This window comes from Coturnix japonica, chromosome 3 (genome assembly GCF_001577835.2).
Source record: "Coturnix japonica isolate 7356 chromosome 3, Coturnix japonica 2.1, whole genome shotgun sequence".
Classification (NCBI taxonomy): Eukaryota; Metazoa; Chordata; class Aves; order Galliformes; family Phasianidae; genus Coturnix; species Coturnix japonica.
In genome coordinates, this window is record NC_029518.1 from 41,348,001 (window position 1) to 41,370,548 (window position 22,548).

The 22,548-nt window shown below is 41.8% G+C and overlaps 1 protein-coding gene across 8 annotated transcripts in view; it reads left to right on the top strand.

The window, feature by feature from the left end:
- Positions 1 to 22,548, top strand: part of UTRN (utrophin) — a 331,818-nt gene that overhangs the window by 44,509 nt on the left and 264,761 nt on the right. For all 8 annotated transcript variants that reach the window (XM_015858079.2, XM_015858086.2, XM_015858082.2 and 5 more), the window contains one exon: positions 14,368 to 14,429. In XM_015858079.2, the coding sequence (XP_015713565.1) occupies positions 14,368 to 14,429 (62 nt within the window). The remainder of the gene's footprint in view (positions 1 to 14,367; positions 14,430 to 22,548) is intronic.

Consider the following 22,548-nt stretch of genomic DNA (forward strand, 5'->3'; position numbering starts at 1 on the left):
TTTCCTCATTAAGATGTCTCACTAAATATGTAAATTGGATGAGACACCTTTGATTGAGGTGCTTTTTTTTTTCTGAGGCAAGGATAGTAATTTCTTTCCAAGCAAACTGTTCAAAGCTCTGCATTGAATCATGTTTTCTACACAAAGATTTCCTAATCTCCAGTGATGCAGTATCACTTTTCCTTGGTAAGCAAAAGAATGTGGTTGAGAAATGAAATAATGAATGTATCTCAAGACTCAGATGTGCTTTTTTGCTTCTTCTTTCTCACTAGTTCTGGTAACAGAGCAATACACTGAATTTATTTTAGGTAGATCACACAAATGTAGGAATGGATGTACTTATGATCCTGGTTTCTGTAGTGAACTTGCTGTAGTATTTTAAGAAAAGGAATGAGAGAATACTTGGCGTGGTTTGCTCTATAACAGATTTTGGATTTTGATTCTTCAGTCACCCTATTTATTCTTTCCATCTGCTTCTCCTTTAAGTTTAGAGCACCGCTAGGGCAAATAGATTTTATGGACTTCCTCTAAGCCTTCTACATTTCACATTTCCTCTTAGTAATTACAAAGGTTAATAGGCTGAGGTAAATAATTTACAGGCATCAGCATGATTCTGTTCCTTGACAAAATAATGGAATAGCTAATGAAGCTCCGGCTTCAAAAACCTGAAAGGAAGTAGAGGAAAAAAAGTATAAATTGTTTGTTTTGATTTTTTGCAGCATCTAAATACATCTTTGTTGCTGAGGTCAGTACGCAGTAGTTTAAGTTAAGGAATAGCTTGTATTTGGAGCTTCCTGCCTGTATTCTGTCTTCAAGTATTACTTGCACTGAGAATTAGGAGGAGTAACATGGTTTGGTGCAAGTCCCAGTTGTGTAGTTGTGTTGCAAATGTTACAAGTTAGCTACAGAAGAATGTAGAAGCTTTCCTGTACTCCACCAGTTTGGTGAAGCTGTGTAAATGAGCAACTTTCCAGCAAGGGACTCGATGAGCTTTAAGGTAAATGCTGGCAGGTTTATGACAGGTCACGCAGTGTACTTGGCAGAAGTAATGCTCGGTCAGTGAGGAACTTGTGTTCTTTTTATTCTTTACCATAAGTAAAGCACGTTGTGTGTTCTTGGACATGTTCTCCTCTTCTCAGCACTGGTGAGGCCATGCCTACAGTTCTAAGCCCAGTTCTGGACTCCCTAATATAAAAGAGACATGGAGATACTGGAGAGAGTCCAGGAAGGGTTCATGGAGCTGAGGGAGTGATTGCAGCATCTCTTCTGAGGGCTTTTTGTTTTTTCCCCTTCTTTGAAATTGTAAGTGTCTTTTCTCTTGCCTGGTGTGGAGGAGGTACAATGTAGTGCATACCCAACTATGTGCTGCTAAGAACCTGGTGTGTGCAAGAAGTTGATGGGAGCTTTGCAGAGAGAGGCCAGAGAACTCATGAGGAATTAGCTGACAATGGTGAGGCTCCCCATAGTCATCTGCAGGAGGCTGGTTTACTTAAGAAATTGGAGCATGGTATGTGTGAGTTGGTTACTGTCAGTTTACTTCTGAGGAATTGGTTTCTATCTGTCTAGAAAAAGCTGTTGACCAGCACAGGTTTATAACAGGAAAGATGAAGGATGCTGGTAGGAGATTTTGGTAGGGAGAGATGGGTAGAAAAGCCTGAGAAAATGATTGATGACTCTGAAGAGACCAGTGTGAGAAGACAGAACAGAAAAAAGGAGGGGGATTGGAAATTGCAGTCGTTGAAATTAGAAAAAGTTTGGTTTAACAGCACAGGGATAAAAGACTCTGGACAAAGAGGGAATAGAAGGTTCTCTGTTTCAAGTTAGAATTTTGCAGTGTGCTTTTGTCCTTACCTGCCTGTCAAAGAAAAGAACATAATCTATCCAGCTGCTGTTTTTTGTTGTTGTTGTTTTTTGTCATCTGAAGTTAACAGCAAGTCAGCCTTCTTGGCACAAATGATGTGGGTCCTGGGCAGAGCTCCAGGTCTGTGAAGAGCAACACATGGAGTATATTGCATCTCTAATAGTACTTCTGAGAAGTTGTCTTAGGGAGATTTCCATACTTTCTTCTGCCACATCAGATCTATTTTTTTTCCAATCAATTATTACAGCTTTTGAAAAAATATTTTTTTCTTATGTGCAAGATTGTTATTCTTCCGTTAAAAAAGTTTGTCGCAGGGTATGACATAGTGGGAAAATGAAACTAAGTCCTTTGTATCATGACCATTGTTTCCTGCAGGCATTTAAAAAGGTTGTTTTGGGAAGTTGGTCCATTCTGAAACTGCTCTTAAGTAGCAGGAAAATCTGCATAGTTTGTGGCTTGGCTTCCTTCTCTGCCCTGGCAGTATTGCTTGCTTGGGTTTGTGCAGGATCTTAAGCATCTGTCGTGTGTCTGATGCCTTCTGGAATGCAGATGGGTCTTTTGTGGGAATGGCTCCTGTGTTATGCAGGAGATTGTACTAGATGTTCACAGTGATCCCTATGACCTTATATCCTGTGAATCACCTCCACAAGTGCAAGTGAGCCTAATAATAGTTCTAATTTGGACAGAGAAGAAAGAGCAGATGGCTAACATGAACTTGTAGAATGTAATTCTATTTTCTTTGTAAGCAGTCAGAAATATGAAGACCTAATTTGTGTTCATAATAAAATGAGCTGTAGTAAATGTAGTTCTTATTCATGCCTTCTGACTTACTGCATCTCTTTCAGTGCCATCCTGCTTGTTTAGAAACCTCTATATTGCCAGATTTTGGTCAGGAATTATCCCCTTCTCTCTTCTTCCCACGCGCCAGCCATGCTAGCTAGGATCATAGAATCATGAATGGCTTGAGTTGGAAGGAATCCCAAGGATCATCAAATTCCAATGCCCCTACCACCGGCAAGGCTGCCAAACACTAAATCAAGTACTTGATCAAATTGCCCAGGGCCTCATCTAACCTGACCTTAAACACCTCAGGAATGGGACATCCGCAACTTCTCTCAGGGCAACCTGTTTCAGCACTTCACTGTTGTCTCAGTAAAAAAAACTTCCCTCTGACATCTCATCTAAATCTCTCTTTAGTTTAAAACCATTCCCCTTGTCCTGTAACTATCTACCTGTCATGGTTTTGTAATTTTGTAATTTTGCTATCAGTATTCCACATCATAATGTCCTGTTGAGTATGGATACTTCTGTTGAATGTGCAGTCCACAGAAGAAGACTACATATCCCAGAGAACAACAGGAGTAACAATAAGTCACGGGACCAGGACTCTATATAATCTCGTTCCCAGGCTGGAGTGCCCTCCTTCTTCTCTCGAACTTCTCGGAGAGTGGGAAGCGTTCCAGCCGTGTCGCTAGAGTTCACAGTAGGCCTCTCGGTTTTTCGGAGACCTCTCTCTCTCTGTTTCGTTCGATTTGTTAGCCTTAATTATATTATATTGTGTTATCTTGTATTTCGATATCATATTTAGTAAATAAGTTTTTTCTCCTTAGATTGTCGCTGTTTTACTTCCACTCCCTTTTTCCCCTCCTTTCCGGGCCCGGGGGGGGCGTGGGGTGGCTTCCCTGTCACGGGCATAGGTAAATCTAACTAACCGTGACAGATTTTTTGGTGGAGGATGCGGGCATAGATGCTTTTAGCTTTAGAACAACTCTCTCTTTGCTCTTAAAGAGCTTCGTTACAGGGAGTGTTGGGAGTGTTATCTTTCCGTAGCTGCTCACGGAGAACGTGACCTTGAAATACCAGACAAATTGTCAACATTAAGGGCTGCTGCACATTCTCAGCATTGCTATCTAACTTTTGTGTAGAAAACAAAGGGATTTCTTTCTCCCTTAGAGCAAAGCTAGCTAGCTCTGACTTTTACAGAGCCTGCCAGCTATGAATCCACTCTTCATCCCAGTTGCTCTGTTTAAGGGATTGAAAGCAATTATGATCTTCTTAAAGTTATTGGTCAACTATTAACACCATAATTTGGTGTTGTGGAATTGTGCAGATATATAGCCTAATAAGGTGGATACTGATGGAGACACCTGCCTGGTACTTTTACGAGATGTGGTATGGTCAGAATTTTGGCATCTACACCCCAGATGGAATTGTGAATCTTACAAACACTTGCATCCCAGATGGAACAGGCAATTTTACAAATACTTGCATCCCAGATGGAACAGGCAATTTTACAAACACCACCATGTTTAATTCATTGTACAGGCTAAAAAAACCCTTTTTATTTAGGTTGTACTCTCAGATTTCCACACGCTTTTCAATAACTGAGATAGGGTTCATACTTGCATTCATGTTATCACTATCAATGCATGCATATATGTTCCTATGCATTCGTTCTATGCGGAAGTCTCCTCCAGAACCAGAGAATTGATGACTGGCAGGGATATGGAAAGGTTTAGGAAAAGTCTAGAAGATGGGGACCCGCAGTGTCATGGGATTTCACTCTTGAACACCTAAGGGACCCTAAGAAATTAAGTGAGTATTTGGGTCAGAAATCTAAGGAGGTAAACCTTATGTGGGGTTGGCTTATGCATACCGTGCTTTGTATCATACTATTCTGGAGAGAGAGAGTTTCCGATCTGAGATTCAAGCCCAAGTTAATTCTGATCAGTCACAGGAGGCATCAGTTAGCAATATCAGTTGCCCTGTGGAAGGCAAGAATGGAAACGGGTGTCCACGCGTCTAGAACGAAAAGAAGGAGAAGCACAGGGGGGGCAGCAAGAAGACCAGGTGCCGGGCATGGAGCAGTGCCAAGAAAAGCAAAGCAAAACCAAGAGGCATGAAGAAGAGACTGATGATGAGGAGGAAATCACTACTGTCGACCTCTGAAGCTGACTGAAATCCAAGGCTCAAGAAAGGAGTTCACACGGCGTCAAGATGAAGGTATCCTTGCTTGGTTGCTTCGCTGCTGGGACAACGGGGCCAACAGCTTGTCTCTAGATGGTAATGAAGCTCGCCAACTAGGAAGCATTGCCCAAGATGCAGGTATCGACAGAGGGATTAGCAGATGTTCGGATGGAGCTGCCACTCTCGGTTGCGGCTGTTAGAAGCCGTGAGAGAAAGGTACCCTATATAGGATGCTTTGAAGCCTAAATTTGATAGTTGGAATACCGTCCAAAAAGGTATTCAGCGCCTGAGGGAATTGGCCATGGCGAAAATGTTGTACAGCCCTGATCCAAGCGAACTTGACCCTGAGAGAGTGAGGGCCGATCCTGACATGTGGCAGAAAATCACAAGTACAGCACAGAGGAATTGCACAGTCATTGGTATCAGGATCTAAAGGATTCGTGGACAGATGGCCCCGAGTTGTTGAGCTGATTATAATGCTTCAAACCACCGATCAGCAGCTCCCCCAACTGCATGCGCAGTTTCTGCCATCTCACGGCTAGAAAACCGAGTAGATGAAATGTGCAAGAAATTGTTTCCATCAACTAATTGTAATGATCCCGTAATAGTATCAGAAACAACTGATGAAGGTCAATCCTCGTACGGGCCACCAGGTCTAATGAAGGATCTGATCAAACTAGTCCAGTCCTACTCCCCACCTGCATCATCAAAAGTCTCAGCTGTTAAACGCAGCACGCTTCCCGCCTCGAGCAAAGAACAACAGTACGATTGCACCGCGTGTTTCCATGTGGCGCTACCTACGTGACCGTGGAGAAGACATGAGGAAGTGGCATGATCAGCCCACTTCTGCACTACGAGCACGGGTGAAAGAACTACTAGACATACCAACCACCAGTGGAGTTGCTCCAGTCATCACAGGTAACCAATAGAGGGGCCCTGCCCTCAGTCAGGGGAGGGAAAGGGATAATAGAGTTTATTGGACTGTGTGGATTCGATGGCCTGGCACATCAGAACCACAGGAATATAAGGCGCTGGTGGATACCGGTGCACAGTGCACCCTAATCCTCCAGTCATGAGGACAGAATCAATCCATATTTCTGAGGTGACTGGGGGCTCTCAAGAATTGACTGTGCTGGAGTGTGAAATAAGCTCACTGGCCAAAGACTGGCAAAAACATCCTATTGTGACTGGCCCAGGGCCTCCATGGTATACTGGGGATTGATTACCTCAGAAGGGGGCATTTCAAGGATCCTAAGGGGTATCGATGGGCCTTTGGGATAGTGCTGTAGATATGGACAACATTAAGCAGCTGTCTGTTTTGCCTGGCCTGTCAGAGGACCCGTCTGTTGTGGGGCTGCTACGAGTAAAGAAGCAGCAGGTACCGATTGCTACAAAGACAGTGCACAGACGGCAGTACTGCACCAACAGGATTCCTTGCTTCCCATTCATGACTTGATTCGCCAGCTGTAGAATCAGGAAGCAATCAGTAAAACTCACTCCCCTTTTAACAGCATCATATGGCCAGTGCATAAAGCCAGTGAAGAATGGAGGCTGACAGTGGATTACCGTGGCCTGAATGAGGTCACACCCCCTTGAGCGCTGCTGTGCCGGACATGTTGGAACTCCAGTACGAGCTGGAGTCAAAAAGCAAGCCAAATGGTATGCCACCATTGACATTGCCAATTGCCTTCTTTTCTATTCCTTTGGCCGCAGAATGCAAGCCACAGTTTGCCTTCACCTGGAGGGGCATTCAGTATACTTGGAACCGTTTGCCCCAGGGGTGGAAACACAGCCCAACCATTTGCCATGGGTTGGTCCAAACTGTACTGGAACAGGGTGGTGCTCCTGAACACCTGCAGTACATTGACGCATTGTTGTGTGGGGCGATACAGCAGAAGAAGTTTTCACAAAAAGGAGAGCAGATAATCCGGATTCTTCTTACAAAGCTGGCTTGCTATTAAGCGAAGCAAAGTAAAAAGGGACCTGCCCAGAAATTCAGTCTAGGTAAAGTGGCAGGATGGACGTCGTCCCATCCCAGCAGATGTGGATCGACAAAATCACTGCCATGTCTCCACCCAACTAGCAAGAAAGAAGACACAATTCTTTCCCTGGGTGCAGTAGGCTTTTGGAGGATGCACAGTTCCAAACTACAGCCTCATTTTGTAAGCCCCCTTTATCAGGTAACGCGGAAGGAAGAATGATTTTGCATGGGGCCCTGGCAGCAGCAGGCTTTCGAACAGATTAAACAAGAGATAGCCCGTGCTGTAGCCCTGGGGCCAGTACGGACTGGACCAGGATGTAAAGAAATCCTCTATATCTGCTGCTGGAGAGAAAAGGCCCCACTTGGAGTTTGTGGCAAAGGAGCCTCAGGAGAGACCGCGAGGCCCGACCCCTGGGATTCTGGGATCGATCATATAAGGGTCTGAAGAGTGCTACACTCCAACTGAAGAAGGAGATTCTAGCCGCAGTATGAGGGGGTTCGGGCTGCTTCTGAAGTAGTCGGGACTGAAACACAGCTCTTTTTGGCACCTCGACTGCCAGTGCTGATATGATGTTCAAAGGACAGTTCCCTCCACTCATCATGCTACCGATGTCACCTGAGCAAGTGGATACGCTGATTTACACAAGCCGACGCGCGAATGGGAAACCTCAATCGTCCAGGAATCCTAGAGGTAATCATGGACTGGCCTGAAGATAAAAAGTTTGAACATCACCAGCAGAAAGAGTATCACGTGCTAAGAGGCCCCACCATATACAACGAAATTACCAGAAAATGAAAAGAATATGCCCTATTCACGACGGATCATGGTTCGCATTGTCGGGAAGCATCGCAAATGGAAAGCTGCTGTTGGGAGCCCACACACGACAGGTTGCAAGAGGCCACTGAGAGTAAGGGAGAATCAAGTCAGTTTTGCAGAGGTAAAAGCTGTCCAGCTGCGCTTAGATAGTTGCTGAACGGGAGAGGTGGCCAATACTGTATCTTTATACTGACTCATGGATGGTGGCAAATGCTTATGGGGTGTGTTACAGCGGTGGGAACAAAATAACTGGCAACGGAGGGGAAAATCTGTTTGGGCCGCTGAACTATGGAAGGACATTGCTTCCCGAACAAAGAATATTGGTTGTAAAGGTGCGTCATGTGGATCACTGTGCCCAAAGTCGGGCTACTGAAGAACAACAAAACAACCATCAGGTAAGATAAAGCTGCTAGAATTGAGGTGGCTCAAAATTGACTTGGATCGGAAGAATAAGGGCGAATTATTTCTAGCTCCGATGGGCTCATGAGACTCAGTCCATCAAGGAAGAGACGCAACATATAAGTGGCCAGAGACCGAGGGGTGGACTTAACCAATGGACGCTATTGCGCAATTATTCATGAATTGTGAAACATGTGCCATAATTAAACAAGCCAGAAGGATGAAACCTCTCTGGGAGGAAGGGCGATGGCAAAAGTATAAAATGGGAGGCGTGGCAGAGTTTGATTATATCACCTTGCCCAGCGATCGGCAGCTGGTAAGTGTTATGTCACTCACTATGGTAGAGGCACCCACTGGTGGCTTTAAAACATACGCAGCTACCCATGCTACCGCCCGAAACACCATATTTAGGTCTTGAGAAACAAGTCCTGTGGCGACATGGCACCCCAGAAAGAATTGAATCTGATAATGGGACACATTTCAAAAATTCTCTTATAAATACTTGGGCCAAAGATCATGGCATTGATGGATTTATCATATTTCCCTACCATGCACCAGCTTCTGGTAAATTGAAACGATATAATGGGTTGTTGAAAACTATGTTGAAAGCAATGGGTGGTGGAACATTTAAGCACTGCGAGAAGAATCTGGCAGAAGTCCACTTGGTTGTCAATACTAGAGGATCTGTCAAATTCGTGATGGTCTAGTCAATCTAGCCCCTACACACTGTAGAAGGAGATAGGTCCCTGTGATACATTTAAAGAACATGTTGGGAAAAGCTGTTTGGGTCCTTCCCAGCTTCTGGAAAGGGCAAACCTATCCGTGGAACTGTCTTCGCCAGGGACCTGGGTGCACTTGGTGGGTAATGCAGAGGATGGGATGTTCAAATGTGGTGCCACAAGGGAATTTGATGCTGGGGGAGTGCAGTCAATAATTTTTATGTATCTATATATATATATATATGTTTCATGTGTAGTGTATTTAGTTATTATATTGTACATTTAGTTATGTTACATGCAATTCTACTATTTAGCTATCACAATTTAAATACGTGTATATATCAATGTATATATAATGTATATTATTAACCATGATGTAATAATGTAAGTAATAGGGGTGAATGTCATGGTTTTGTAATTTTTTGTAATTTTGCTATCAGTATTTCACACATCATAACATCATGTCAAGTATGGATACGTCTGTTGAATGTGCATCCACAGAAGAAATGTACATATCCCAGAGAACAACAGAGTAACAATAAGTCACTGGGACAGGACTCTATATAATCTCGTTCCCAGGCTGGATGCCCTCCTTCTTCTCTCGAACTTCTCGGAGAGTGGAAGCGTTCCAGCCGTGTCGCTAGAGTTCACAGTAGGCCTCTCGGTTTTCGGAGACTCTCTCTCTCTCTGTTTCGTTCGATTTGTTAGCCTTAATTATATTATATTGTGTATTTGTATTTCGATATCAATATTTAGTAAAATAAGTTTTTCCTCCTTAGATTGTCGCTGTTTTATCCCACTCCCCTTTTCCCCCTCCTTTCCGGGCCCCGGGGGGGGGCGTGGGGTGGCTTCCCCTGTCACGGGCATAGGTAAATCTAACTAACCCGTGACACTACCCTTGTAAAAAGTTGATTTCCCTCATGTTCATAAACTCTCTTTAAGTACTCGAAGGCTGCAGTGAGGTCTGCCTGCAGCCTTCTCTTTAACAAGCTGAACAAGGTCATTTCCTTCAGCCTGTCTTCACAGGAGAGATGTTCCAGCCCTTGGATCATCTCTGTGGCCCTTCTCTGGATCCTCTTCAAAAGCTCCACATCTTTCCTGTGTTGGGAACCCCAGACTTGGATGCAGTACTCCAGATGGAGCCTCATGAGGGCAGAGTAGAGGTCCCTGCTGACTGCTCTTCTTTGAGTGGAACCTGAGATACAGTTTACTTTCCAGGCTGCAAGCACACACTGATGGGTCATGTTAAGTTATTCATCAGCTGGGACCCCTAAGTCCTCCTCAGCAAGGCTACTGTCGAGTTATTTTCTCAGTTTGTTTACATACCTGGGATTACCTTGTGACCCAAGTACAAAACCTTGCACTTGCTTTGTTGAGCCTCATTTGGTTCACAAGGGCCCACCTTTTGAGTTTATCAAGGTCCCTCTGGATGGCATCCCTTCCTTCTGCTGTATCAACCACACTGCTCAGCTTGGTGTTGTCAGCAAACTTGCTGAGGATGTACTCAATCCTATCATCTTTTTCACTGATAAAGATGTTAAGGAGTGTTGAACCTAAAATGGACCCCTGGAGGACACCACTTGTTATCAGCCTCCACCTGGACAAATCTCTCTGATTTAGAGATAAAGATGTGGTTAGGGACCATGTCAAATGCATTTCAGATGTTCAGGTAGTTGCCTTCCCTGTCACCAGTTTGACTCATGGTGATAAGAGGAACTTCATCTTTCTGGCTCTATGGGTGAAGATTTTCCTAAGATATCTACAGGGCACATATTATTCAAAGCAATTGCTGTTATTATAAAGGTATTTGGGATACCTGTACTTTAGTCTTTTCTTTCCCCCACAAGCTGTAGCAGCTTGGGGCTGACCCGTGAAGCCTGGTTGGGAAGGGAGTGAGCCTACAGTGTGTTCCTTCCCCTATCCAGCCCTTTCCACTTACAGCCTGGCCTCCTTCACTCTTTTGTCTCAGTGAGAATGGGAAGCTGTCACGCACTCTCCAGAACTGCCCTGTGTAGGTATGGGGATGCTTTGCCTGTAACCCTTGGTTCTGCAGTATCATCACATGAAAGCAGTCAGGTGGCTGGTTGGTGAGCGTGGGAGTTTGAGCAGGCCTGTGGTGTGGTATCGCAGCATTATTTCTGTCAGAGCTTTGTGCTCCCTTTAAATGCCATTCCAATGTGCTGAGGCCAGCAGCATGGAGCGTTGGATTGTTTTTGCTGGGAGGTATGGGAACAGCTATTTTAATATTGCTTCAGCTGTGAGGATTCCTTCTTCTTAGTTATCAGTTGCTGGGGGATTTTTTTTATTGTGAGGTAAATCCAATTTAGCTTATACTCACGGAACACTTGAGTGGAAACCACAGGGGTTCCTCATTACTACTCTGTGGTGCTTTGTTTCAGCTGGTGTTTGGGAAACACCAGGGAGTGAGGTGTAAGGTTTTTTGATCTGTGTTTCTTTTAGTAGTGCTTATTTCATAGTTTGGTCTATACAGAGAATTTATGAATTGGGCAGCTGCATTTTGTTGCTCTAGGGAGGTGCCATTACTCTTTTGTTAGAGGAACCATTTTTATAGCTGATTTCTTACCCAACTGCAGAAATTGACTATGAGAGAAGGAATGAAGAAAACCATTGTGTTGGCCACTGATCGTGGGGGCTGAAGACAATGGGAAGGCAGAAGCTTACAGATTGAATGGCTTATTGCTGCAGCCCTTTGTTTTCCTACGGTGGTGCAAGAGAAGGGGATCTGCACAACAACCCTAAGTTTTGCTTTTTTTCTTTTTTCTTTTTTTCTTAAAAAATATTAGAAGTATGAACAACACAGGGAAGAGCTGCTAATTAAGCTTGTTCTTTGTTAATGAAGTCAGAGCCCAGTATACACTACACTCCAGTGCTTTGTAGTTTGCTTGGCTTTGCCTCTCTTTCTTGTTGGGGATAAAAACCACTCTGGTTTCCAGCTTCGAATTTTCAATGCTTATTTTTGTGTCTGTAGATATGAATTAGTCTGAGCTGCTTTGACAAAAGGATGGTTATTTTCAAGATTGTTTTTCAGTCCTAAAAATCCTGCACGCAAGAACAGAAACACCTATTCCTTCTGCTAATGTGAGGCTGTCAGATGTGCTTGTCCTGGGTGGGGCAGCGCCTGTGATAGATACTCCTGTCTGCCCAAAGGCATAGGCAAAGGGTTGTTTCTAACTTTGTTACATTCCTGGTGCCTTAATTGAAAGCCACAGGCTAATTCCTCCTTTTATTTCGAAATTCCTTTACTACACTTAAGTGAGAACGTAAATAAAGAAGTGAGGAAGGCAAACTTAAGTCTTAAAATGTGAGCTGACCATTGGCAATTTGTTTGGAACTGGTTGGCAAGTGAAATACAGGATTTATCCAGTTCCATCTGTTGACGTCTCCAGGGCGCTTTCATTATAGTGCTGCTCTGCCAGCTACTTTGGGTGTGATAACTTTTGTCTTTCAAAAACTGAATAGCACAGTTCTGTCATGTGAGCACGTAATGCATTTTGGGGAAATAAGGTAGCTGGCTCTCAGTGTGAAGCAGAGGTTAAATAAAGGGCAGAGCACAATCCAGAGAACTTTGTGTGGTTTTTTTTTTATTTTATTTAATCTATTTATTTTTAGTTCATTTGGATTCCTTTATGCTCCTGAACATGCTTGTAAGGTTGAACCTGAATTGCACTTCTAAAGTGTCTCAGTAGAATAGAATCAGTGCTCAGAGTGGAGAAGGTACATAAGACTGTAAACGTGACTACTGCAGGTGCCAGGACACAGTTAGGGCGTTAGTTCACAGGAGCCATTTGTTTTGGGAGTACCCCTGTTGTATAGATGTGCATCATGTTGTACAATAGAAGCTACCCAGACTAGGAAGCTTTTCCCTTCTGTTGTCATCACAAGAGCTTAATTTTGTGTGTGTGTTGGTTTCTTTTTACTTCCTCTTAGAGGAACAAACTGTTCTGATGTCAGCTGTTAAAAGCCCATTAAGTGACTGGAGGGCGTGCAGAGCCATATTTTTTCAGAGGAAACAATTGGTGTGGTGGTGAAGTAAAAGTTGGCCCACACTCCATCCTTTGCTGCTATGCAGTTCTATTCAGTCTGAGGCTACAGCGGTGTGAAAGGAAACACAAGTGTTCTAGCAACTTGGTAAATTTGTTTCTCACTCAGCTCCAACTTGCTGACATTTTTAATGTCTTGTGTGAAAAATGGTGTGTAGTACAATGTGCTTCGCTGAATGGTAATACTGTTTTTTGGCTAATTTGTTATCTGAATCATAATGTCAGCCTCCAGGGGTTAACTGTACAGGCTCATAGGAATCTAAAGAAAATTAATTTGAGGGATAAAATACCTTGTCGCTGTTGTTAATAAAACAAGACTATATTGGTTTCAGATTGTTTTCCAGTGATTTATAGCTGAAAGCTTGACATGATCCTAGCTATAATGGCCAATTGCAAAAATCCTACTTTCTGGGGCTTTTGTAACACAAATATGGATGTGTAGTCTAAGTGGGAAAGCATCTCCTGTTTTATTGCTGAGCAGAATGCTTTGGAGAGATGAAGGTAGTGAGGACTCTCATTCTTTGCTCAGTTAGAAAGGACACTGAGAGAGAATGAGATCTATAAATCCATATCGCTTGTGCCTCCATCGCAGATCAGGTTAGTTTGTGTCAGTTGTAGGATTTTTGTTTCTATCTCCCCAGGAAACTTTTTCTTGAAATGAGGGAAAGGAGGCTGGTTTTTTTTCTAAGTGTCACATATGCTACTGCAGTGCACAGTCAATTTATGCACTTTAAGTGCATAAATTGAAATGAGCCTGAGGTTTGGAAGGCAAACCTAGGGGGACACGTGCTGCAGGAGAGCATGGCTTGGCCAACTGAAGCTGGTATAATGCTTGGGAGTAGGAGATGTCCTTGGAGGGGTGTTCAGTAGAAGAACAGAAGGAAGTTACTGAATGGTGTTTAAAAAGAGATTAACATTTACATCTCAGTGTGCTCAATACCGAGAGTACTTGCAACTAATGTCAATGGAAAGATTTATCAATAGGTGAACAGAATTTGGGACTGGGTCCCAGGCTGAGGTATGCTGATGCTGCACCAGTAGATGCCTGCCTGGCTGCCCAGCCCTTTCACACGCAAGTTAGTGACAGTTCATTCACTTCGTTTGTGATTCATCTGTAAAACCATGCTGGAGGTGGGTAAGCATGTGAGTGCTTCCAGGGCTGTCCCAGTAGCTTTGCTGTGCTGAAGGAGGCTATTATCTGCATCAAAAGCTTCCTCAGTAGCTTATGAAGTAATGCATCAGGGTAAAAAAGTGTTGGCAGTCTGTTGATTAAAAGGCTGTGGTTTTGTAGGCTGCTGTTCTTCACCAGCTCAAAAGCTTGTGATTTTGGTATGTATGTTGTTGTCCATCCCAGTACTGGAGAGTGTTGCAAAGCTGAGCTTCATGTGAGGGGACACGATCTCTGTCAAAGCTGAAACTATACCAAAGTTTTCTGTAGGCCTCTACAGGTAAAGATATCTCTGCTGTTGAGTTTGGGTGGTGTTTAGTTTTGCCTGTTTTTAACAAGTGAAGTTGAAGAACAATACATTCTCACTCATGGCTTTCTTATTGTCTCTCTCCAGATGAACACAATGATGTACAGAAAAAGACGTTTACGAAATGGATAAATGCTCGGTTTTCCAAGGTAACACTGGTTTGAAAATACTTCTTTATTCTTTTTGATTCATTGCTCAGAACAGCGTTGGTTAAATATACTTTGCTTTATTTTGTAGAATGTGCCTAGTAAAATGTGTCTAAATATTCAATGAAACCATACATCTGCTAGGCAAAACAGTGTTTATTTCTTCATTTTCACCACGCACATAAGCATTTCCCACAAAATAAAAATATTGTTTGCCTTGTTGAAGAGCTCAGAATGAAAGGTTCTATTTGTTGTTGTTAAAATGCATCGTTATCTGCACAGTGGTGTCTGGTTGTTAGTCATCTTTAAACAGTTTATTTTTGCATGCGGTTTTCCGAGTGTATTAAAGTAGATTCTGAGCAGTAGTCACTGTGTTTACTCTGTGCTGCTGAGTCAGCTTTGCTCATGCAAAACACTCTGCAGACCTCCATGTGAGGCCACCTGGTGTTGCCACTTTAAGTATTGACTGTGAAATTTAGTATAATTGTTTGCCCATTTTGAGTTCCCTTTGGCTCTCATGCTGTACATCTCTTGTTTTAATTCTCTGTATTGACTTGAGACTTACGGAGGTTCTTGTTTTATGTTTTGGGATGAGAAGGGAAGCAGTGGTTGCTTTGGGATGCTATTCAGAGCCCACTTCTTATGCCATTCTGCTAATAGTGAAAAATGACGCATTGCCTGGGAGTGCTGTGGCTGTGGGAAGTTTCTTTGGTTTACAGTTTGGATGTGCAAAGAAACGTGGGTTATGATCGGAGAACCACATTTATTTTCTCCTGTGTTCTTTTTCTCCAGCCAGTATGGTAAAAATAACTGCTAGTTATCCTACTTTGAATAGGGCCTTATGTGAAATCCCAGAAGTTGATGCAAGTGTAGAAAGAATGTTTTGGTGCTTTTAAAATACAGCAGCATGATAGTGCTATGGCAGTGAATGGCTGCCTCTGCAGCACTGCCCTTCTGATATTCTTGGTCAGCTTAAAAAGAAAGTTTTACCTTCCTCCCGAGCTTCCTGTGCAATCAGACACCAGGCAATGCAGGATTTGTGGCCTCAGTTGATTCATTTTGGCCTAGGTTTGTTTTGGCTGAAAGCTGATATCCCGCACTCTTTATCCAAGGCATGCTTGTCTAGCATCCTCTTTAGGGGAGCAGTGTGTATACGTAAATGATTGCTCTCTATTCTGCCTTTGCTGCTGGAACAGAGGAATGGTTCTGTGGGAGCAGTTAGGCAGGGCAATATTGTGTAAGGAGTGAAAACTTGGTAGGAAAGGAAGGCCTATTTTTAGAAGCTTACCTAGGCATAAAAATGTCATGATCTTGGAAATGATGGTGGTACTGAGAATGTGTTATGTGGCTTATTTGTACATGTTATGTACATGGCTTTCTATGGAAATAAATACAATTGTTTTCGGCCCTTATATACCCATAGGTATATTATATTAAAAAGCTTTTCCTTTTATGTTATGTATTCGCATAGATCCTGCTTGCCTTCCAGGTGCTATGGTCTGTATTCAGAACAGCTTGGTGACTTCATGGCCCATTAAAGTACCTCTAGCTATGTAAGCCACGTTGATAATTAAAGAGATTCATTTTTAAGGATGTACTGCACACATCTGATTCAAACTTGAGCATGTCCACTTTGCCTTGTCAAGATCCTGGCTTAGGAAGATTTATGAACTAGCATGTTCGAATTACAAGGAAATTGCTCATGTGAAACAGAAATCTCCTGTAAGAATCTAGTTTCAACTATACTTCGAAAATGAGCAGGGGCGGGTTACATTGTTATCGGAGCTTTTTGGATTGTTCTAAATTTCTTTTCTGTGAACTAGATTGAGGGAGCTGCTTAGTAGGGCTGAGAGATTTTGGAGGTTGGGTGAACATAGTAGATTTATGTGGCAGAAAATAAAACAGGGATTGAGGAATGTATGGAAATGCAAAGTTCACTCTAAGAATTTTAATGATCCTTCCATGTTAACTATATTATAGTGCCCCTTAGTCTAGATGCATAAATAAAAACTAAGTAAGTTAAGTTTTACAGCCTATTTTCTCAACTTTGGGATTTTTGTATGCCATTGCATAACATACTTAAAATTGCCAAACTTGATTAAATAAATTCTGTGTAGATTTATGAAGGATCCAGAAAGGGAACAATCTCTCTCATCAGAGAGTAGGTAGGTGAGTGCAACGCAGTAAGGCTCAATTGTGCTCTATGATAGCGATAGCTTTTTTGGTCACCTGTCCAGCAAAATGTAAGTTCTTGCTCTATTTTAGAGTACAGTAACTTGGTTTAAAAAAAAAAAAAAATAATAAAAATCTGTTGAGGTTCTAAAATCAAGAGATCAAACATGAAAAAAGTACTGAAATTCATGTTCTTATCCAGAATGCTCTACTAGAGTTTTCAGAAATGAGGAGGATTGTGTACTACTTTTTCTGTTGAACTTTTGTATTATTCAGAATGGATTATGCACAATAAGTCAATTATACAGAGTATTTTTCTACTTGCTGAATATATGGCCACATGAATCAACTTAGTAAACATGATATTCCTAAACCTTTTTATTACAGTATGTCCGGGGTTGGAAGGGACCTCAAGGAGCGTCAGGCTCCAACCACCCTGCCACAGGCAGACCACCAACCTCCACTTTTAATACTAGACTAGGCTGCCCAGGGCCCCATCCAACCTGGCCTTGAACACCTCCGGGGACAGAGCACCATAGCCTCTCTGGGCAGCTGTTCCAGCAGATCACCACTCTCATAGTAAAGAACTTCCCCCTGACATCCAACCTAAATCTTCCCTTCTTCAACTTGAAACCATTTACCCTTATCCTACTATTACCTACTCTTTCAAAGAGTTATTTTTAGTATTATTGATTCTTCCTTCATTTCCTTTATGTGATGACTATAAAGTATACTAGTCTGTAGATTTTAATGGGTATATTTTCAGAACACCTTTCTGCAATGTAAGAGTATTGTCACGTGTTTACAACTATTGACAAATATAAAAAGTAAACTAATTTTCAGTATCCCATCAAATGTTGGCTTGATCTTTGTAAGGTTGGCTACTTTTGTAGTGTCTTCTTATCTGGAGCTCTATTTGAGTCCTATTTTGTCTCAGGCAGATAATTTATTCTGCAAACTGAAGCAAATAATCTAAAATACGTATTTTATAGGCTATGCGTTAAATTGTAGATCTCACTAGAAAGCCAGAGTTCACAAGGGAAACTTACATGAAAAGTAATTTTTCTCCCGTGAAATGTAACTACATTCTCTAACTAGCTCTACAGATCAATGCAGTGGTGATTGCAGCTTGCCTGACATGTGGGTACAGCCCAAGCTGCAAAGGCCAGATGATCCACAGCTCCTTAGCCAGTTTCAAGTTATAAAACAGGGGGAATCTGACTTTAATACCTCGGCCATGAAATAATTGCTTATTCCTACCCTGCATCTTTCAGTACTGTTCATGAAAGTAGATTAAAAGATTACTCTTTTTAGTGTCATGGGAGAAATCTTGACTAGAAGTAGAGTTTGGATCTAGTTCCACAGGATAGATTTCTGCTCTATCATCTATAGCGCTGGTTTTTTCCTTTTTGCAGTATTCACCTGTGCTTAATAAATGCTTCTTTTACCACCTGGTGAAATAAGTCAGGACCTCTGGATCTTTCTCAGCACAGCAGTAATCTACCCCTTGACCAGAAAACTAAGATTTTGACTTTTCTAGGCTTTAAAAATAATTGCAATTGGAGTGTATTTGCGTGGCATAGCAGCGGGCTCTGGGGTGTGTAGGTAAATCTTACAGACCTGTGACATTTCATCTGACAAACAGCATAGTGGTAGGACACTAGCACTTGTGGTGTGGAAAACTCCAGAAGGTTACTAGATTTTCTAGGCACACTGAGACAGCAAGAAGTATTATGTCCCAATTTACACCTGCAAGCACAGACTTTTCTGCTATGTTTCATTACAGTGCCTATTTACTTGACCCTGTTCTTTTCTCCTCACTTACTACTACAACCTCCTGTGTTTGAAAGCTTGACTGCCCGACAAATTCTGGCAAATCTGGATTTTTTATCATACTACCTTTTCTGTTCCCATTTCTTTGTCACTTAGTTCCTTATCCAGTGAGACCCAGTTTTTCTCGTCAAAGTTGCAGGCAAGGTCTGTCTTTCCTTCCCTTCTCCATCTCCCACTTGACATCTACTTTTCTTTTTATCCCTTACGGGATTTGATTCTTGTGTTGTTGGTAATGTTTTTGCATCTTTTTGCCCTTTTTGTCTCTTGGCAAAGTGTCAGTCTTCGCTTGTTTTCATGTTCCTATATTGCAAGGTATTCCTTTTCCAAGTTTGCTTTCAGATTGCTTATTTTCCTCTCCTGCTGTTCTTGAACTTGGCAGGTAGGAGCCACATCAGCACAAGAAACATGATGCCCTATATCTTAATTTAGATCTGTGGAGTCAGATCTGTCACAGCTTGTCGGAACTTTTGCTCTGTCACTCTAGAAGTAGTTCACTCATCCAGCATGGGTAAATCGAGACCTTTTCCTAAGGAGTTATCTTCCATTATATTTGGGAAATTCTTGTACGGAGATGGCAAAAATTCTATTTTTAAGAAAGTTGTGTTCTGCTGAAAGAACATTAAACCCCTGGTGATGTTTATACTATGTGTGTATGTATGTATATTATATGTATAGGGAAAGGATGTGGATTTTGTTTTCCTTTTTCTTTTTTAAGTCTTGAATGCGAATGAACATTCTTGGACTTGCTGACGTGGGTAGAGACAGATCTCCCAAGTTTCCAGCATCACAAGCTCTCTCCTGCTCTGTGATTTTTTTTTCAAAATTTAGGGTTAAAGAGCAAAAAGGAGGTTAAGGTGCAGCATGGGAGGAGACAGCATCATCCAATGCAGCTCCAGTGAAGCCTGCAAGAAGGCAAATGCTTGGTGCAGGGCTTCTGTGCGTTGGTTATCCTGTGCTCTGATACTTCTCCTAGAGAAGTACCAAATAAAACAAAGAGAAGGTTGCAGAGGAGTTTGAGCTTCTACTTGGAGTGCTTAACGACAGGATGGCTCTTGTGCATCTTTAACATATTCCATCCTCCACTAGGAATTAATTCTTGTGATAATTGCAAAGTCTTATCTAACTTTCTGAATGTTGTGCTATATAAATCTTTTCCAACATTTTTGCTCTTTAATTTTTTTTCTGTTCTCCAGGGGTTGTTTTGTCATGTAGTAAATGTCTGACTCTATACTTGTGAAGACATATCGCTGCTCTGCTACTGACTCTTAGCACATGTGATAAATCTTTTTAAAGACAAAAGTGTGCCTGTTCAAGATAATTAATTTCACATGACCTGGGGTACCTGAAGTCGAAGACCTGTTGGAATGGATTTTTTTTTGGCAGGAGAATTCTGAAGTTAAATATATGCGAAAAGGTAGATAGAAAAGATTGATTAGGCAATTTTATCTGTCCAGGGAAACATGACCTAAGAGAGTCTGTACTTCTCTTTCCAGTTGAGTCTTTGTGGTACAAACAAGGAAATAATTCTCCTGAATTATTCCATGAGTGGAAAAGAATTGCTGTTTGTATCAACTGACATAGAGCCTTGAAAAAATTATTTGGTGTGCTTTTGTTTCTTACGTGGGTTATCTGACCTCAGAGGGAGGCACTAAGAAAGGCAGGAAAGTAGGCTATGAGATGTGGTAAGGATGATGAGGCATTAATAAGTTCATGATCTTCCCTGAATTTAGATACTGCATGAGAATTGGTGGTTTTCTGCCTTTCTCTTAACTGTTGTTGGCCTCTGCTCTAAAGAAGTGCGCAGTCAGCATCATCCATGCTGGACTTAAAAGCTTGCAATAGTGATATGGACTGTAGCAGCTGATTTTAGTTACTGCTCTGGACTTTGAGTTAGAGTTTGACTGTAATTCACAATCTCAGTTGGTAACTATCCCAGTTGCAGTGTTTGTGTGTCTGTTCATCCTCAGGCATGACAGCTGAATCTGGTATAGGTACGTACAGAAGCAAAGGCATTCCTTTATCTGGTCAGCAGAACCCATAGTAAGCAAGTTACTGTACTGAAGCTTTAATACAAGTTCATGTTAGTTTTGTTATGTTACATTATAGTGTGAAGTAATGTAGATACATTAATAGTAACTCTGGGACGTGGCGAAAATATTCAGAGTTTCTGATGACTTGTTTGTTTTGCTGGCTTCCTATGTCTGATATTTGCTTTTGTGTTTTTCCTCTTTTTAATGTGTAGTCAACAAGATATCTTATGTGTTCTGTAAAATGAGCTATATTTAGCTTTTTAACTCCTTAAGCTCATTTCTATCATCTGTTAGAATTAAGCTTTCTACTGTATCTCAATGATAGGTCTTAATTGTTTTTCTCATTAGTCTGGAGCTTTATGTAGTTATTTAGTTGCATTTAATTACTTCAGTGATATTTAATTCTGTCTTTAAGGTATTTTCCTCCTGTGACTTTAAATTCTTATTTTATACTCATTACTAGTTTTGTATACTGATTTCACTTGGGCATATTCAGCAAAGAAGTACCAAAGGAAGTAGAGAGCGCTCAAAGTATATGTACCAAGTTGCAGTACATCTAATAGTATATCTGTTCTTCTGTAACTCCTCAATGTCAATGGAAGGAAAATTGAAAAAAGGATCATTTTTAATAATAGTAATAATAAGAGTTATGTAACCGATGGTTAGGGTCTTAAATTAGAAATTGGCAGGATTTAGCAGTTTTTATTTGTTGACATGGTTGTTTACTTTTTTCATTGACCTTTTTTGCTTTCTGAATTTTCCCACATTGAATTCCCATGTATTGGTCTCATGGTGTAGCAGCACTGGACATTTTAAATCGATGTTAGTCATAATAAAGTGTAGTTCTTACTCCTTGTGTTGTTTGTAACTGAGTTTAAAATAAGTGGTTACCATGAGTTTCCTGGGAATGTGTTTGAATGTAACAAGTGGTTCATGTTGTTCATTAAGCACTGAACCTATTCAGTATATCTCCTTTTCCAGTATAAAAAGGGGACAGGGTCTTTGCAACTCTTTCTAGAACATGCAAACTTATGCCTGTGCTGACTGGTCTTGCTCCTTATGGTCTATACCTTTCTCCAGTTCAGAGATCACTAAGAAAAAGCAGCTACTGCCTGAGACATAGAATTGTAGAATCATTTAGTTTGGAAAAGACCCTTAAGATCAAGTCCAACCATCAACCTTATCACTACCAAGTCCACCACTAAACCATGTCAATAAACTCCATGTCCACATGTTTCTTTAGTATCTCCTAGGATGGGCTTCCCTGGGTGGCTCATTTCAATGCCTGACCACTGTCTGCAAAGAAATTCTTCTTGATCCCTAGTTTAAACTTCCTCTGGCACAACTTGAGGCTATTTCCTCATGTTATATCACTTGCCATCTGAGAAAAGAAACTGACATCCTCCTCACTGCTACCTTCTTTCAGGTAGCTAATCTCCAAATTTATGAGTCAACATTAAATCCACTTTCTGATATGGGTGGCTAGCAGATGTTCTTTCTGCACCCTCCTTGTCTCATGTTGCGGCAAGGGCTGGTACCAGAAGTGCTATCAAAACTCAATGTAAGGAGGTGGGCTGTTTCTGATCCTTGTTTGTGAATCCTTTGATGCACAGAACACACGTTGCCATGCCAAGGTTACAGCAGACCTTTTCTGAGATTACCTGCAGTCCTTACCTTTTTCTTTTGCTTTCCTTCCTGTTGCTTTGCCTGCCTTTCTCTTCCCTTTCCCTCTTTCTCTTATGCTGGTCCCTACTGAGGTGAATCAGCTCCTTTCCTACTGCCTGTTTAAAGCATTTGGGAACCAACTTGGCCTTTTCTTAAGCATGTTAATTATGTTCTTTTGTCTATCTTATGATAGACAAAATGTCTCTTATAGAAGCTGTGCCTGCAGCTCTGCTTGCAGGCTATGAAAAGTATCTGCCAGTGGTGGCTTTTTATTTTGCTGTCACAGAAAATATAAGCTAAGTGGAGAAAAACTACCTTCTGTTGACTGATACAAGTGTTCGGTGAGGGGGATGTGAATGTTTTACACCCTGTACTGGCACAGTTCTGGTACACTCTGAGTCCCTGCCTGTCCTTTGTACTGT